Source organism: Fringilla coelebs (assembly GCF_963513975.1).
Source record: "Fringilla coelebs genome assembly, chromosome: 2".
In the NCBI taxonomy this organism is placed as follows: Eukaryota; Metazoa; Chordata; class Aves; order Passeriformes; family Fringillidae; genus Fringilla; species Fringilla coelebs.
Genome location: NC_140029.1, coordinates 63,373,511 through 63,390,672, shown reverse-complemented (window position 1 = coordinate 63,390,672; position 17,162 = coordinate 63,373,511). Strand labels below are relative to the sequence as shown.

At 40.0% G+C, this 17,162-nt stretch overlaps 1 protein-coding gene across 1 annotated transcript in view; it reads left to right on the top strand.

The window, feature by feature from the left end:
• Nucleotides 1–11,959, top strand: part of KPNA3 (karyopherin subunit alpha 3) — a 47,477-nt gene extending 35,518 nt beyond the window's left edge. The window contains exons 11-17 of the mRNA XM_084226354.1: nt 2,386–2,517; nt 3,662–3,790; nt 5,429–5,533; nt 5,666–5,737; nt 5,859–6,021; nt 6,926–7,020; nt 9,350–11,959. Of these exons, the coding sequence (XP_084082480.1) occupies nt 2,386–2,517; nt 3,662–3,790; nt 5,429–5,533; nt 5,666–5,737; nt 5,859–6,021; nt 6,926–7,020; nt 9,350–9,448 (795 nt within the window). The 3' untranslated portion in view covers nt 9,449–11,959. The remainder of the gene's footprint in view (nt 1–2,385; nt 2,518–3,661; nt 3,791–5,428; nt 5,534–5,665; nt 5,738–5,858; nt 6,022–6,925; nt 7,021–9,349) is intronic.
• The last annotated feature ends 5,203 nt before the right edge of the window (nt 11,960–17,162 follow it).

Here is a 17,162-nt window from a genome sequence, read left to right as displayed (position 1 = left end):
TTTATGTATAATTAAGTCATAAATGCATAATTAAATATGAAGACTAATGTGATTGTAGCCATTCAGAGCATGAAAAAGAAAGTGCAAATACCTTTTCTGAAATACATTTTGTAGAAGATGGCATTTTTTATCCTGTACATTTGAAATAGCTTTAAAAAATCCTATCTTGAATTGAAAACTAGAAAATTAAAGGGTCAGCTTTACCATCGGCTGCACTTTAATTCTGCCCCAGTTTATAATTTTGCATAGATGATATGTAATATGTGTAAAAAAATTAGATGTAATTCTGTATATCAGTCTAGTAAAATATTGTGATCGTAAGGGTAGACCTGACTTCTGTAACTTGTTGGGTGCCTGACTTTGCAGTGTTTAATTAAAGAAATCACATATGAAAATACATTTAAACAAACAGCAATAAACTATTGTTTTGTGGCACCTTTGACAACCTTCATGTTTTTAATACTAAACTTTCAGTACTTCCCACATTCCTGAATCATGAGTTTACCTGTGTTTTTCCAAGTAATTTCCTAGGGAGTGGATTTACCTCATGAAGCCTTGTATATTGAGACTTCAGAACAGAGATCTGTGTAACTGACGGATATTGAGCTGAGCTGTTTTTCTCCTCCTTCTATCAGGACTTTGTAATCCCTGTAGTGATCCTTTAGTTTAGGGAAGAAGGAATTGAACCCTTGTGTTGGATTTGGGGATAAAATAAAGCATGAGATCAGTGGGATTGTCATTAGTTAGTTCAGTGCTGTAGTAGCAGTGTTTCTGCTGCTTTTTTAATGGTGAAGTGGGCTTGCCTCCACAAAATATTTGTACAGTTTAAGCTGGGATTTTGCCAGGGTTTTCCCAGTGTAATGTGAGTGGGAGACAGCACGTGGTGACTTTTCAGTGAGTAATTTGGACAAAGCTGAACAGAATTCATTGCAAAACCAAATATACTTCTAACCTGTAGGCTCTTTTCCTCTGCCAAATTTTAAAGCTTTTTGCAAGCAATGATTGTATGAGAGCTTATTGATGTAGGTATGAGACTGTGATGCCAGGTTTTGACTGATCTCAATTAGGGTGTCCGTCATTTTGATCCTGAGAGTCAGGTGCTAGTTTGGAGGTACCAGTCTGGTCCCAGCCTCTCCGTACTGGAGCAGCAAACCTATCTTTGGAGATGAGTCAGTGATGCAGGTAGGTCAGCCCACAGTCCTGTGAGCGCTTCTGGCGGCTGCTGCTCTCGTCACCAGCAGGGCTGTGGGGCAGCAAACCGGTGAGGCACCATCTCTCACTGCTTCTGCTGCCGTAGTGGCTCCACTGCAGCACAGGAGGTGAGGGCAGCAGCAAGCTGTGGCAGGAAAGCCTTTGGGCTATGCTGGCTGGCATCCAGAGCTGGGTGGCTGCAGCTGGGTCAGGACTGTGAAGTCCTTCCTGTGCTCTAGTACTTCAGTATTCAGCTGTTCTCATAGCTGGAAATTTTAAATGGCTATCTGTTTTAAAAGTAGGCTAGATCTAGGTACCTCAACAGATTATGTCCTTAGTAGGGTCCAGATTTCTTTTCTTGCAGTTCCTAACGTCATCTCTATGTGATGTGATATCTCTCTCTGCTGGCTTTATTTCTGCTTCAGGTACTACCTTTCAATGACTAACTTTTGTACCTGTCTGGTTTTGAGGGCTTTCTAATCATCCTTATCAAGTCATCAGTGACTTTTTTCTTTTAAGATTCTCAGATGGCCCTGCATGATAGGCATTTTTCTGTGGGTTTTGCTTTGCTTGAACACTTCAACAGTTGCCACATTACAATAGTTGCCAGTCCTTTAGTTGGTATGAGAACTCCTTTCCTTTGCTGCTTTTTATTCTTAATATGAAGGCAGGAAAAGGCATACATCCAGACTTGTTTCACTTCAGAACTGCACTATGGATCAGAAATGCTAAGATGTCTGATGGATTAGAGACTTAAAGGAATTTATGTATTCTGTAATCATAAGATAGGACAGCTGACACATTACAGCTATGCTAAGGAAGCTGTATTGGTATTTTCTCCAGAAAGTTACTAGCACACCTACTTACCTGAGCTGGTTGTTTCTCTTGGAAATGCAAATCAAGCCCAACAGTTTACCTTTGTGAGATGACGGATGCTGTCACTTCATGCACCAAAATGTGGACATACAGAAATTACTCTGATGGAACAAATGGCCCTGGTTTTTGTAGTTGTACATAATAATCTAACATATTACTGATTAGGTCTCATCACAATCATGTTTAAGTTTTTCCTATAACTAAATTGCATGTTTTCCCCTCTCCACCCCAGATAGTAGAATGTTGTTCACTAAATTAAGCCTTCATTGTACAGATTTTTCTGTTCAACATGTAAACCATATTCTCTCCAATTTGTAGATTCTTGTGGACACTGTTTGGGCTTTGTCCTACTTAACAGATGGTGGAAATGAACAGATACAAATGGTGATTGATTCAGGAGTTGTACCTTTTCTAGTTCCCCTTCTGAGTCATCAGGAGGTTAAAGTTCAAGTAAGTCTGATTCAGTTGTGTTTGAATAGTCTTTTGTATGCTGTTTGCTAAAAAAATGTGCCTTACAGTATTTATTAGTGGAGTTAGTGAGATGAATATTTATAGCTACATTTTGTGTAGGTAAAATGCAGAAAAAATATTACCTACACTGGGGAAAAATGTTAAAGAAAGAAAACTCAAGCAAAACAGTACAAACACATTTTTAAGTAGTGACAGGTTAAACATTAACTTCTGTTATGTGATTACCAGGGGTGCCCTCCTTTTGTAGTCCTAAAATATTTAATGACAATAGATTTTATGTTTTCCAGAATTCAAGTAATATGCACTTTTTCTGGTGCTGCATACATGGTTGTGCATGTTCTCTCTGAATAGTTCATGGAAATCAGTATTTTGGAACCCTTAGGGTATGGAAATATTTGTGACTGCTGAGTCCTTTTAGTAAAGTAAATTTGAAATTAGCTGTGAAAGGTTAACTGAGCTTACTTGATTAATTTTAAAGACAATGGGAAACTAAAAGCTGGTTAATGTGTACTGGGTTTATTATGACCCATCTGCTGTAATACAGAGATCTTCTGTATATCTGTGCATTTGACACATTTGTTTTGTTTGTACTTTGGATGAGATTTGGCTGTCTTGAAATTTGTCAGACTAGTTCACTTGATGAAAGAAGTCTCTCCAGTATTCTGTCACTTGTAAAGCATTTACTGACCAATACATGAAGATGTAAATTCCATTTCTGAAATCACCTGAGACTCAATAAGTAGTTGTGAGGTTTTGAATACCCTAGTGGGGAGCTGAATGGAAAAGTGAGCAACCTCAGCAGACATAGAGCCTAATAAAACCTGTTGTTGGAATTGTAACACAGATCAGGTACATGATGACTAATCTTCTAAGGTTTTAATACTCTTTTAATTTCTAATCTTTGCACTGTTTGTGTTGAGCTGCAGTGCATTTATTTTATGATGTACTGTCTTTTGATGAACCAGTATCCATTTTTCTGATGTAGCTCAGAGGATGAAGTGCTAAATGGTATTTTGCAAAGTGTTTTTATAAAGAGATATGTTAAAATGCTCTTTGTTATAGCGTAAGTAACAGCAATGTCTTTAACATGCAATTTTTTTTCCTTCCCACTTTGGATATTCAGACAGCAGCACTGAGAGCAGTAGGCAACATAGTAACTGGTACTGATGAGCAGACACAAGTTGTTCTCAATTGTGATGTTTTGTCTTATTTCCCACACCTCCTGACGCATCCAAAAGAGAAGATAAACAAGGTATGATTTGCTTCTTCCTAACTTAGTATTTTTTTTTAAGAGATAAAACAGTAGCCTGTGGAATATTACAGAAGAATTTCCTACAGCTGTTATTTCCAGGATGTGAGCAATTTTGTATAAAGATGCAGCCTTTGAGGCTGGTGCTTAATTAGGACTGAAACCAAACAGCCATAGTGAGTATCCATGCATTGGTGTTGATGCCTCTTGCTTCTTGGGAGCACTTGAAGGGTTTTGCTTTGGAGTGAGATACTTTTCTTTTCATTTGCAAAGTGAGTAACTGGCTAACTTCAGTTACAGTTTTTCATAGTTTTAGTTGAGTCCAGTGAGTTGCATAAGATGGATGCAGTTTTCCCACTTCACCTTTTCATAGTGAAGTCTGTTCACTTGTTCATCTTCAAGGAAGGAGGGTGTCCTTTCCTGAAAATTGCCTCTGCATTTCATCTCCTCCCTTTTGGCAGAAATAACTTAATTGCTGCAAGGATTGGGTGGAATAGGGAGAGTTTGATGAAAATGACCAGTGCCTCCTTTTCCAGAGCTGTATTTGATGTTATTTGGGTTTTTTTAGTCATTGTGCCATTTTCCATTACAGAGGTGGTCTGGCTGAGGAGAACGCTTTTTTGTTTAGATTATGTAATTCCCCCATATAGTGTATCATTGAGAAAAAATCTATTTGTGAGGAATCTCTGTTTCTTCAGGCCCTGTCAGCTGTGAAGATCTCTGAAGAAGTTATCTTTGACAGTCAAACTGATGTGATTTATTTTTGTCTGCCCTCTTAACTCTTATGAAAGAGTGATGAACAGCTCTTTTGAAGGCCAGGGAATTATTTTTGTACAAAAAAATAAAAGTCCAGAAATGCTTTGAGTTTAGTTTCAAGTCTATATTATGAGAGGCAAATAGAAATAAAATACTTGTCCCTAAAAAAGTGGAAACCCATGGGGTTTTTTCCTGCAGTGCTTCATAATTGCCTTCTTGCAACATCTTTTACTTAAGATTGGAACCTTTTTAAGATGTTCTGGATTGTCATGACAAGTATCCCCCTTTGTTACTGGGAATTTATAACTGCCATCAGATAGATTGTGTATGTGGATGAACCTCCTGAAGGAGTGACTGCTGAGCAAAGTCACAGGACAGTGTCAATGTGATACTTGAATGAGATTTGTGGACACTGCTTCATGTTATATGAAGAAAATGGGAGGTGGAGTCTTCCTTTTATCATATTAAAAAGGGACTACTGAGCTGTCAGTAGTAGGATTACAGGGCAAGTCCTTTTTTTAGTGATGCTTTACCAGTTTTCCTATTTTCCTCATAAAACTGATTGAAAGTTTAAAGCCTGTCTGAGTCCAGCAGTGCAAAGTGGATATAAGGCATACATCTCCTGATGTATGGAGACACTTCTTGTGTGAGAGAGAATCTGGCCCTGTGGATCAATCATATTAATTTTACATTGATTTCCTGTTATCTTTCGCAGCACAATATAAGTTTGTGTGCTAGAAGTGCTGCTGAGGAGGGGGAGGCCTGTTTAGTGATTGTTCATTGTATGATTTTAGGTTTTGAGGTGGTCAGGTTTGGTTAAGGTCTTTTTTTCATCTGCTGACTAGTTTTTAAAGTGCTTTGCTTTTTTGCTTTATCCTGTTGTAGGAAGCAGTTTGGTTCCTTTCCAATATCACAGCAGGAAACCAGCAACAAGTTCAGGCTGTAATAGATGCTGGGCTAATCCCCATGATCATACACCAGCTGGCTAAGGTCAGTCAAGCTATCAGCTATGCAAGTTGTCATCCTCTTTTTATAAATCTGACATGAGGAGTTTGTGATTTTTAATAAGTTTGACAGATGTTTCCATGCTGATTTTAATGAGCTATTAATTTTATTTTTCAGGGGGACTTTGGGACACAAAAGGAAGCTGCTTGGGCAATTAGCAATTTGACAATAAGTGGGAGAAAAGATCAGGTATGTGTAGCAGGATTTCAAGCTGTCACTAAAATGTTGCATATGCAGCCATTTATGTAAGAAGCACAATGTTGAATTTTTTTTTGTTTGTTTGTTTTTGGTTTTGTTTTTAATTATTTAGGTTGAATACCTTGTACAACAAAATGTAATCCCACCGTTCTGCAATCTACTCTCAGTAAAGGATTCTCAAGTGGTGCAGGTGGTGCTGGATGGCCTGAAAAACATCCTGATAATGGCTGGTGATGAGGCTAGCACAATAGCTGAAATTATAGAAGAGTGTGGAGGTAAGAGCTCACTAGGCTTTTAAAAAATTTAATTGGCTGGTTGTTATTCTGTCTTCCTCTTGCTGCTGTTGATGTTTACTGTAGTGTTATTCAACTTGGGCTATTTGAGTAAACAAGGGAGACTTTTTAATGATAGACATTACCTTTTTTTTCTGTTTATTTCAGTTTGGAGATGGCTGTGTAGAGGCAATTGTTGAAGGAGCTTTCTGTAGCATAGGTATTTTTTAGGTTTCATTGAGAATTGTGGTTCTTTTCATTTGATAATTGCACATACTTTGTCCTGTGGTAAAACACACAATTCTTGCTCTAGTTCATTGCCCTGGAAGCAGTTTTAGGATCATAATTTCATTACAGAGCAAAGCAGGATGAGGAGTCTTTTCAATATCACAATCCAAGTTGTAATATATGGTAATTAATGTATTATAATAAAGAGATACTGAAGAACATAATGCACTGGAAGCTTTTCCCTTGTGTTATTCCATATCCAGTTTGAAAATGGGACTAGTCTTTTAGCTGCTTTGTCACCTTGCTGTTTTAAATTTACAGCCAACACACAAATGTCGCCACTTCTTTTTGGGGATGCATAGAAAGCACAGCGACTAACCCAAAGGTTATGTAGTAGACAGAAGTTTTAAAAACAAAACTGTTTTATGTAAGCAAAGAGAAGACTCCATTATCCATTGCTCATAAAATGGAATATTCTCTGGCATATGAAGTTCAGAAACTACTTCTCTTTCCTCTTAGAGACGAAGATAGCTGCTGTGTAGATCATATTTTCAAACTGAGCTACATCTTTTCTAGTGTGTTTCAGTAGTAATGTTTAATTATTTTTCTTATTTTTTTAAAGTAGTCAGTAACTCTTGGTTTAATCTTACAAAACTCTTCTTCATTTTCTTTTATTCAGGATTAGAGAAAATTGAAGCCTTGCAACAGCACGAGAATGAAGACATTTATAAACTAGCATTTGAAATTATAGATCAATATTTCTCTGGTGATGATGTAAGTATTCTAAAGATGGAAAAGTATATGCATTGTGCTCTTATCTCAGTAAGTACATTGTCACTGTTCCTTAGCTCCACTGGTCACGAACATACGTTATCTCCTAAGTCAGTTTTCCTGGTCCTTGTTCAGTACAGTTTCCATCAATTTAAAGTCTTTGAAGAGTTTCTCAATACCAGGACTTTTCTTCATCAAAATCTAGAGGACTTCTCTAGTTTTGCCTAACAAATTGATCAATGTTCACTTAATTTTGTCAGGTTGATGTGTAATTACTTGTGATTAGAATCTAAACAGTTCTCTGGCTCTCCTTTTTATTTTTTCATACATCAGTCTTTGAAAGGGGCAGCGGATCCTTACTTTCAGAAAGATGTTTGTATTTCAACTCTGTATTTGCTCAGTCTGGATTCTGCAGTGAAAAGAGTCATGAAAATTTTAAACACTTTCTGCAGCTGTTTGATCTAGACCATCCAGTATTTTGTTGCACCCAGGTTAGGTGTTTTGACCCTCTGGTTCTAGCTCCTCCTGCTACTGGCTGCTTGTGAGTTCCTGAGGAGCACTTCAACATGCAGTTTGAAGACAAATTACCTTTTCTAGGCTTTGCAGGGTGTCTAGTTATACAACCTAGTAGAACTATGTTTTCAGTACTTCTCTTAAATTGAACTCTCTAAATGCCAGCTCTAACTTCAGGACTCAATAATTTTCAATTCATGGGCCCATCATATGATTGGGAAGTTAGTCACCAGCGGTTAAGATATGTGAGAAGTTCCCTATGCTTGTAGTGCTTCTGTGAGCAGTGTCCTAGAGTCTCCACAGAGACTCTAAAACTTCTGTGTCTAACTGAAGAGCACAGTCTGGTTGATGTGGGTTGAAAATATCCCTGTTGAGGTTAGTACTCCCTTTTGTGCATTTACTTTTTACATTAATACAATTTAATCTATGCCTGATGGGCTGAATATGCCTGCTTTACTCAAGAGCAGGACTTTCCTTCAGATTATTATGTTGTTACTATGTTTTCTGGAACTTCTGAAACCCCAAATTGTAGGAATTCTATAATTGCTCCAGGGAGACAAGAGATTGGTTATGGTAGCCTGACTGGCAGTTGTTATGATGGACTGTCCAGGAGTGTTCTTGCCTTCTGTCACTTCAGGAGCTTCTGTATTCTCATGAGATGTTGCTGGCTGCTTGATGTCCCTTCATTGCTAATCCCATCTGTTCCTTTGCTGAGTCCTGTAGAGTGCACAGCCTGTACTTTAGAACCAGCACTAACAGCTTCCTGACTTCAGTTTTGTGTGTTAAAGGCAGGTGGGCTTAGGTGGGGTTACTTTGTAGTAGCCCTGCAGAAGGCAGAAGTGCCAATTTATCAAGACAAAAACATTTTGTGAAACATTGTGAAACCAGACTCAGTCTTCATGTGGGCATGACGTGCAGATTGTTGTGGCCACAAAGGCCTCAGTCTCCTCCCCCTGATTTAGACAGTGTCACCCAAAGCAAAGAGAAAGATTTTAAATGAGTCAGTTCTGATGTGTGCACTACTGCAAGGCCAGGTCTCAGAAAGCTGTTCAGACCCCCCATACAAGGGCTCTTTTCCTGCTTCAGAATGATGCATGATCTCAAATGAGACTCAGAGGGCAGTGCAGCTGGTGATTTGCAGGAGGATGGGTAGGGTTTGAAGTTGTGCATTTTGTTGCTACCGACCATGTTGATTGCTATTCCTTGAGACTGTAAATACCAAATTCTAACAGCTCAGAGGAAGCTGGGTGAAGTTGGCTGCTGATGCCTTTCATTCTGTATCCGTAGAGCAATGAAGTACTGTTGATGTAAAGCCAAATTCAGATTGTGCTTATGAGACTGCTCTGAAATGAGTTCTAAATCCTTCAAATTCTGATAGGAGATACTAAGTCTTTTAACCTTTATATAAGTATTTCTATCAGCTGCTGATAAAAATATATTTTCATGTTGAAAGAAAATGGGAGAAAATACAAAACTAATTTTGGAATCCACAACTAGTGATTAGCCAACTCCAGAAGTACTAAAAATTGGCACTGAAAATTAAACTGCATAGCTAAAATAGCAACTGCTTTGACCAAACAGCAGCACTGTCCCTAAATTACCATTACAATTTTCTTTTTCCCTAATGGTATTAGAACAGAGTTGATGTGTTGTTCTTTTTAAACATATTTGGGGAATTTAATTGGAAAAACGGATCTAATTTTACTGCGATAATACTTTAATAAAAAAAGAAAACATGAACGTTTGTGAATTTCTTCTCTGTGTACCAAATCATGCAGGAAATCAGCCTCTCATGTGTTTCTGCTGTTGTGTTTTGTAGATCGATGAAGACCCCAGTCTCATTCCTGAAGCCACTCAAGGAGGTACTTACAACTTCGACCCAACGGCCAACCTTCAAACAAAAGAATTTAATTTTTAAGTTCAAAAAAAGTGCAGCTTCTCTTGTCCCACACCAGTACGAAGCACCACCAGATGGCTACCAAGTGAAGAAACAAAAGGCTCCAAGACACACATGCCTCTTCGTTTTGATGCTTCTAAAGCAAGCCATGTATTGGTCACTTTGCAGTTGCCAAACATCACTATCACATGGACTGTAAATGCATATGCATGATCTCTTAAACTGTTTCAGAATTCTTTTTAACAGTCCCAACTACCTTTTTTTGCCTTTTTCCTGGTGCCACATGCTGACAACCGCAATCTGCAGTTTTGTTAAGAATATTCCATAGTGGTGGCACATTGGCTTTCCACGGAAAAGTAGCTTCTTTGGAAAATGGTGCGCTGTGGATCAAGACACTTTGGTATGATGCATACATTTTGGAAGACTTTACAGGGGCCCAGTTTGCTCTGAGCCTCCATCATTGTCCTCCACAAACATATTTTCATAAACTTTATGTGGAAGAATAGATTCAAAAACGCAAGCCAAATGAATTTCATTGGTGAAACTGAAATAAAAGTAACTTATAGAAACACAACACTTGGCAATTGATTAAACACTTAAGTTTAAAAGAAACAAAAAAACTACTTCAGCTATCAGTAATTGATGTGTGTTCATTAACTGCCTCAGAAACCAGGGTTGGAGAATGAACTGTAGATTTGGACTGGTAAAGCTTTTGCCATTATACCTAATTTTTGAGAACAGCGAGCCCTATTTGACCACTCACTTCAGCCTGTGTGTTCCTGCTGTTTTGAAGTAATCAAATGCTGTGCATGGTATTTTACCTGAGCTACAACCTGTTATGGACTTGAACTTCTGTTTAAGCTGAAAGCAAGAGTCCCAGACTGTAGAAAAAAATTCTGTCCAAAAAACGTATTAGTTAAAAAGAATCTTGCTTTCAACTTTCAGTAGTCAATATCTTCTGTTTTAAATTGATAATTGGATATGGTTGATTTATATTGGGTTTAAACTGTGGAGCTTTCATGTTTACTGTAATTTAGTCTTAAACTATTTTTTACTTAGTAACCAGTGCTTATGATGATGTGGTTGGCAACAAACCAGCAACTACTTAGAAGCGTCATAAAAGCTTCATTCTTGGAGTATTGGAAGAATAATTCACAAGTTAGTCTCAAATCTTATTCATGTGATTAAAAACATACAAACTGGTTGATGTGTGAGGCTGTATCGAAGCTGCCGTTACTCAGCGTAAACCTGATGTGCAGCGCACATTAAATAACTTTCTATAGGGTATGTGAAGTCATTGCTTTTGGAAAATCGCCTGACCCAGTCACTTTCAAAGGGATTTTGGTATTGCTGGGGCGAAGATGGGTAATTTTGAAATTCTGTAAGCTATCACACAAACTGGTTTTGTTGCTGTTGTTTACTGGGTGTAATTTCCCAATGCATTGATGTGAAGGGATAGAAAAATCTAAACTAATTTAGTTATTGGATGTGGGTTGTATTTACTGTGATGAAGATAAGGACAGATGCCATCAGAGCTTTGTGGATCAGCTGTTTTTCCACTGATGAACAACACATAGCAGGTGTGCATTCATTAAATATATATCTGCCAAGGTGGAGCCACTTTAAAGAGTGAGTTGTCTTGTATCTCAGCTGGATACAAGCGTATGTTTAAACTGCAAGATTTTTACTTGCTAGATAATCTGTTTTAATATAGTGGTTTGGCCTCTGATTATTTATAGGTTTTATAAATTTTAGAATCAATTTCTCTTTAAGGTGGCTCAGATTTTTCAACTCTTGTGCACATAAAATTGAGTTGAAGTTCATTGTGCCTTTTTTCTTTTCCCAGAAGTTGAGTTGAAGCTTCATATGGTAACTGCATCCTATTCACACACTATAGTCTAAAATCTTGAAACTGCGTGGTGTTCGCTAAAAAAACTAAACAATAAAAAGTCAAAGTTAGGTAAGGTCACAAAGTTTTTGTGAAATTAGACTTCCAGCAGATGTTATTGTGAACAAATATTTCCCCCTTCTAATTCAGTCTAGTCTCCTGTACGCCATATAGACTGATGCATACCCGGTTCAGCCTACGCTCACTGTTGTTCTAGAGATTACATGCAAATTGATGCTGAAACAACAGTTTTCCTTTACTGTCAAGATTCGATCCTTTTCTTGCACTCAATGCATAACAATAAAAGTGAACATCGGAGAACTGGGTAAGGCAGGTCAAAGTGCTTGCTCAGTTCTTTCTGCTGTGACCTTATCAGCTTTTGATTGGGATTGCACCATTTCATAGTTAATAAAGGAAACAAAGTATATTGCTGCACTTTTACGTTTTCAGAACAGTGTTTAAAATTGCATTGTTTTTATTATTTTTTTAAACTATCAGTTAAAATAGACTAAAACGTTCTTTCAAAGAGGCATCTAAATGTGTTCCTAATTTTGTATATGGGCTTAGGTTTTGTAACCAATAAAAAGCTGCTATCAAATACTATAAAACATTCAAGAACTTATTTTGAAGGTTATGGAACTGCTTAGTCTTCATGGATTGACTTAGGGGTTTTTGTCTTTGACTAGATATTAGTTAGCAGAACTCCCCATCAAAGTTTGAAGTATGTTACAAGTATGAATAAAGCAAGCTAATGCAGTCATCTCTGAAACTTTGGATACGGAGTTTTATACTTTGTATGGAGATGTTTCCCAGGTGTGTACAGGGGGCTGTGGTAAGTGGGCTGCAGCTGTTCCATGTAATTATTGAAATAATGACTTCATTTCAAGGGCTTGAAGGATGACCAAGAGTGTCAAGGAACTTCCACAGTCAACTTCTGCCTCCAGAAGTGTCCTTTCAGGCTCCTGGTGCAAGGCTGATTGCTGATTCAGCATTAATTTAAGCTCAGGATGCTGCACAAGGGGGACCCAACTCCTGCCCAGTGTGGGTTGGGAGGGAGTGTGCACCAAAACTGGCCTTGGGCTGGACAGCCTTTCATGGCCAGTATCCCTCCCCCTGGCACAAGGGACCCCATTGGGATGCTGCTTGGGAACAGCTTGGAAGTGTCAGAGACTTGCATTGTCCAGCAGCATCCTAAGTAGTGCAGTCCTGCTTTAATTGCAGGACAGCACCAGTGGAAGGGGAGATCGCTTGAAAGGTGCCTGTGACTGCAGCTGTGGCTTTGCCATGCTTTCTCTGTGTCATTTGGCTGAGCCACCTGGAGAAACCCATCTCCATGGGTGGGAGATGGAGAAGAACTTCCAGTGCTGTATTTAAGTCTTTACAAGTGTTCATCCATGGGCATATAAAGGAAAAAGATTTCATAAGATTTTCAAAAGCTGTTTATTCCCTTTGGTTCCTTCAGCTTTCAGTTGACAAACTGAACTGTGTTGGGTTTTTGTAACCTGATAATCATCTTCTAGAGCCTACCTGGAGGACTTGAAAGACACTGCATTGGAATAAATAATGCACTATTTTAAGACATGTCTTGTTTAGAAAGAGTAAAATGCAGATGATATCCTAATGTTCCCCATACTTGTAAAAGTACAGACGCTTCCATTCCGTTTGCTTGATCTGCTAAACAGAGAATAACTACTGACAGGCAGATGTTTAATTGATTTTTTTTAATCCCAGTGTGCTCAGTGATAGTTGAGGCCCAGTTTGTTATTCTGCTCTTCTCTAATGCCCTCTAGATTCTGAATGTCATTCAAGCTAGTCCTTTCCACCAAATGCAGTGTGTTGTGTTCCTTCTATTTTGTTGCATAAAATGTATTCCTTTTTGTGGCATAATTATACTTCTATTCAAACATATGTAGGACAACAAATTATGCCAAGCCATTAGGAAGCCCTTTTCAGGAAGAAAAGGATAAAAACCCAATCAGTAGAAAACTGTGGGCTCCAGCAGGCAAAGCCTTGGGAGATTTTGCTGCAGGGGTTTGTTATGATTGTCACTGTCACCTTGACAGCAGTGTGAGCTGGTGCTGCCTGAGATGCACAGGTCTGCTTCAGGCTGGGACATTAGTTGAGGCTGCTCAGGAAAACTGCCTTGTGTCAAGATGCAGAGTTAGGAGCTAGAGCAGCTTTCTGCTTCCCTGATCCCGATTTGTGTGTGCATCATCCTGCCACAGAAATGGTAATGGGCAGGTCTGCTCCGTGCTGCTGGCTTGGCCTGGAGCTCTCCGGCTGCTGCTGCAGGCACATGAGCAGCTTTGTGTTCAAATGCACTCATGATACAGCTTTCTTGAGCAGCAGCCCAGTTTGTAAAGGAACTTAAAAGCTGATTTTTTTCCAACCTTAGTTGTAAGGTTTTAATGTTGGAGAGATTGCAACCTTGTGTATCACACCTAAGAATGTTAATGAGACGATTCTTTTGTTTTAAAATGAAGGTTGGAGCCTTTAGGCTGCTCCCTGCCTCATCTGTAGCAGTGGAATCCAACAACCTCAGAGGAAGAATGACAAGTTCTGTGAAGGATTTAGATACCCTGCAGGGAGACTCTTCCCTGGGCGTATTAGGGGAGCTGTGGGAGGAAGTTGGTTCTCCATTTGCTCTGTACCCTAAACAGGCTCCAGAGACACACAAAGGTGTGGAACATGGATTAACCATCCTCTTTCCTAAGTAGGGTCCTGTGGAAAACTGGTGGTTGGATTTTTTTAATGTGCTGAAATGAAGTGTAAGGGAGCTCATGTCTGCACCTGCTATTTGCAGGCTGATCGTCTTCAGTGGCTGTATTTGCTTGTTTTTAATCCTGATTCATGGAGCCAGATGATCGCCCATACAAAATTGTTTGTACACAAAGAGGGAGGATGAAATTGAAATATTTTGCCAGTGGGCTTCAGCAAGGTCAGTTCTAGGTTTGTGCAGAGAAATGCTCAGGGGAAGCTGCAGCTTTTGCCCTGAGATTAGACACATCACTGTTCTATCTGTTTGATGCAGTTTGCAGCTGGTTTTCCCTGCATTTCGTACTTTTATATCCCAGTAGATCTCCCTGAAATCTGCATACTGCCTGCATGTTATAACATTGACAATAAGGGATAAATTCCTTCTGTTCTTGCCATGATGATCCCAGCTTGCAGGAGGTCTGATCCAGTAATTGTGAGAGGATTTATTTGACATTGGTTCTCTAGGAGTGGTTTGCCTGGTCATGTTAAGCACAGCAGCACATAAATCTCAAGAGGCGATGGGTGTAGAGGGAGAATTTGGACTTGTCAAATTCTCATGTTTAAATCACATCTATAGAAAAATGTGTTGCTTTTTCAAAAGTGCTCTTTCAGTTGTTTCAGATCTCTCAGTCACAGTCTTTACCAGTTTAGAACAAATATAAAAAAAATTAGAAAAAAAAGGGGCTGAACCTCCCACCTTTTTAATGTGTGTTTGTTTCAATTGCTGCTAAAATGTTGCATCTCACATGGAAAAATTTCTGTCCGAAAGGCTCATTTGTGAACACTTACAGGGAGCTGCATGTGCTGGAGACTTAGCAATAATACTTCCAGCTCTGTAATATCAGTCTCAAATTGTCACATTTCAGGGCTCTGTGCTGAAATATTTAACCCTTTGGTGAGAAAAGGGCCCAGTCCAAGGGGAGTAATTACCAAGGTGGCACCTTGCTCCTGCAGCAGCAGCCTGCCTTTCTCCCTGCCATCGAACTGCTGGGGTTTTATGCAACCTCATTGTCAGCACCATAGAGCCAAGAGTTTGCACTGAGCTTTGTGCTATTGTTATCCAGGGAGGTGTTTTTATGTGAACTCAACCAGAGGTCTGTTCTTGAAATATTAATAACTAATGGAAAGGGAAAAAATCACTTCTTGTAAAGGTCACAGTTTTCTCTGTGTTTGATATTTTAGTCAACATCTAAACTCCCGAATTTTTCCAGGACTTTTACTCACCTCAGTTGTATATTAGTTTAAATTTAATAGAAGAAAGACTTGGTCCCTAAAGATGGGAAAGAAAATTTGCAAATGTGAGTTTCCTGCATGTTTAGAAATGAAAGTATACTGAAGTCCATTATTTTTCTTGATGTAACCTGGGGCCTGCTTCTTGTGCTTCCAGTTGCAAGAGTACAAAAAGTATTCCTCAGTATATAGGAATATATATATTTGTTTGCTCTTACCCCTGTCCCAGTCACCTACTCAAAGAGAAGCACAGCAAGCACTAAAGTGTCTCCACTGAGGACTTGGGGGCTCTCTTCTCCCCCCATTGGAAATCATCAGACAGGCTGCTGAACTGCTTCCACATTTCTTCCAATCTAAGAGAGTGTGAGAGCTAAAAGCGGTGGCAGAGAAGCAAAAGCTCCTTGCTAGGTGGGTGTCAGTGCCAGCTGCAGGCTCTGTGCCTGGGGACTGACTGCCCAAGTCAGGCTGTCCCCCTCCATTGCACAGGGAAAGCTGGTGTGGACATAATTTGCTCCTTACTCAGTGTGTAGTTGCTCAGGGTTATAAAGCAGATTACTAGAACTGAACCACTGACTTGAGGCTGCCTGGCTTTTGCTTTCCAGCTGAAATTTCCCGCACTGTCCCTGTATTTTAGGGTTTGGGTGTTTGTTTTGGCAGGGGTTGTTTGTTTGTTTGTTTGTTTGGGGTTTTTTTAACAGCTGTATTATTTAGATTGCTATTCTATCATGGGTGTAACGCGCAGTCTCAAAACTCACAGCAGGCATGTCATCTAAAGCTCTTTCCTGGGGTATTACCTTCAAGAAAATGGCAAGGAGATCCATGAAGTTCCAGTACCAAAGAGACTGAAATAATTCAATGAGGATGCATCTCCTGGGAGGAAGATGGCAGAGACTGAGATGCTCCTGCGTGGCCTGGACTGGGTGGTCGGGGGCCGCATTTCCGCAGGCTGCTGATCCAAGTGACAGATGAGAGCCAGGGCCAGCCCTGAGGGCACAGGAAGGCACAGCCTGTCAGAAGCCATTCTGAGGCATTTTCAGCCTCTCTCTCTGGTCGAGGCCCTCATTTTTCCCAGAGAATTAATTCTCTAAGGATCTGTTTTCCAGCAATTTTCCTGCCTCCAGAAGCACTTGAGCGACCATGCAGTGGTGGAGGCAGCCAATGAGGTCTTCAGCTCTGCCAGGGGAGGGTACAACAAGGTCACTTGTTACCTCTGCTGATGGTGCTGGGGGAACAGAGAGCAATGTGAGTGTTTTTGTGGTGTGGAAGAAAGGCCAGGTGCAGAAAAGAAAAACAAGTCTGGGGTTTTTTTTATTTAAGACAGAGTGGCATCTCATTGAAGTAAATCATGAATGCTTCTTCCCAGGATGGAAATATAGGAGAATAAAGGTCTCTCCAAGGGAGAAAGCCTGGGGGGACCAAGGGGTCAAATCAGCACCTTCCTGCCAGGCTGAGGTGCCTGTACAACCCAAAGGCCTGGGGTTGCCTGCAGCCATCTCCAGCAGGACGTGTCCCCCACTCTCCCAGTCATTCCCAGGCACTGTCTTTGCAGAGCTGCTTTTTCTCAGAAGCACAGCACACATCATGCCCATTCTTCCCAGAGCAGCTCTGGAGACTCAGGATTATTTTCCCATGTTTACATTCCAAAACCTGCTCTTCCTGGCTGAGCTTCCCTTGCTTTGCTAGTGATGGGTCCACCCCATCGTGCAGAAATGGAGCATGCTCAGGAAGGGTCTGTCATGTTTTGCCTCTGTATTGGCCTTCCCCAAGGAACAGGGACAAGCTACTTCTCCATCCTTGTGCCAGCTCCACCCTGAGGCACGTTGTGCAGACATCTTAGAGCTGGTGCAGTGCTGAACCCCT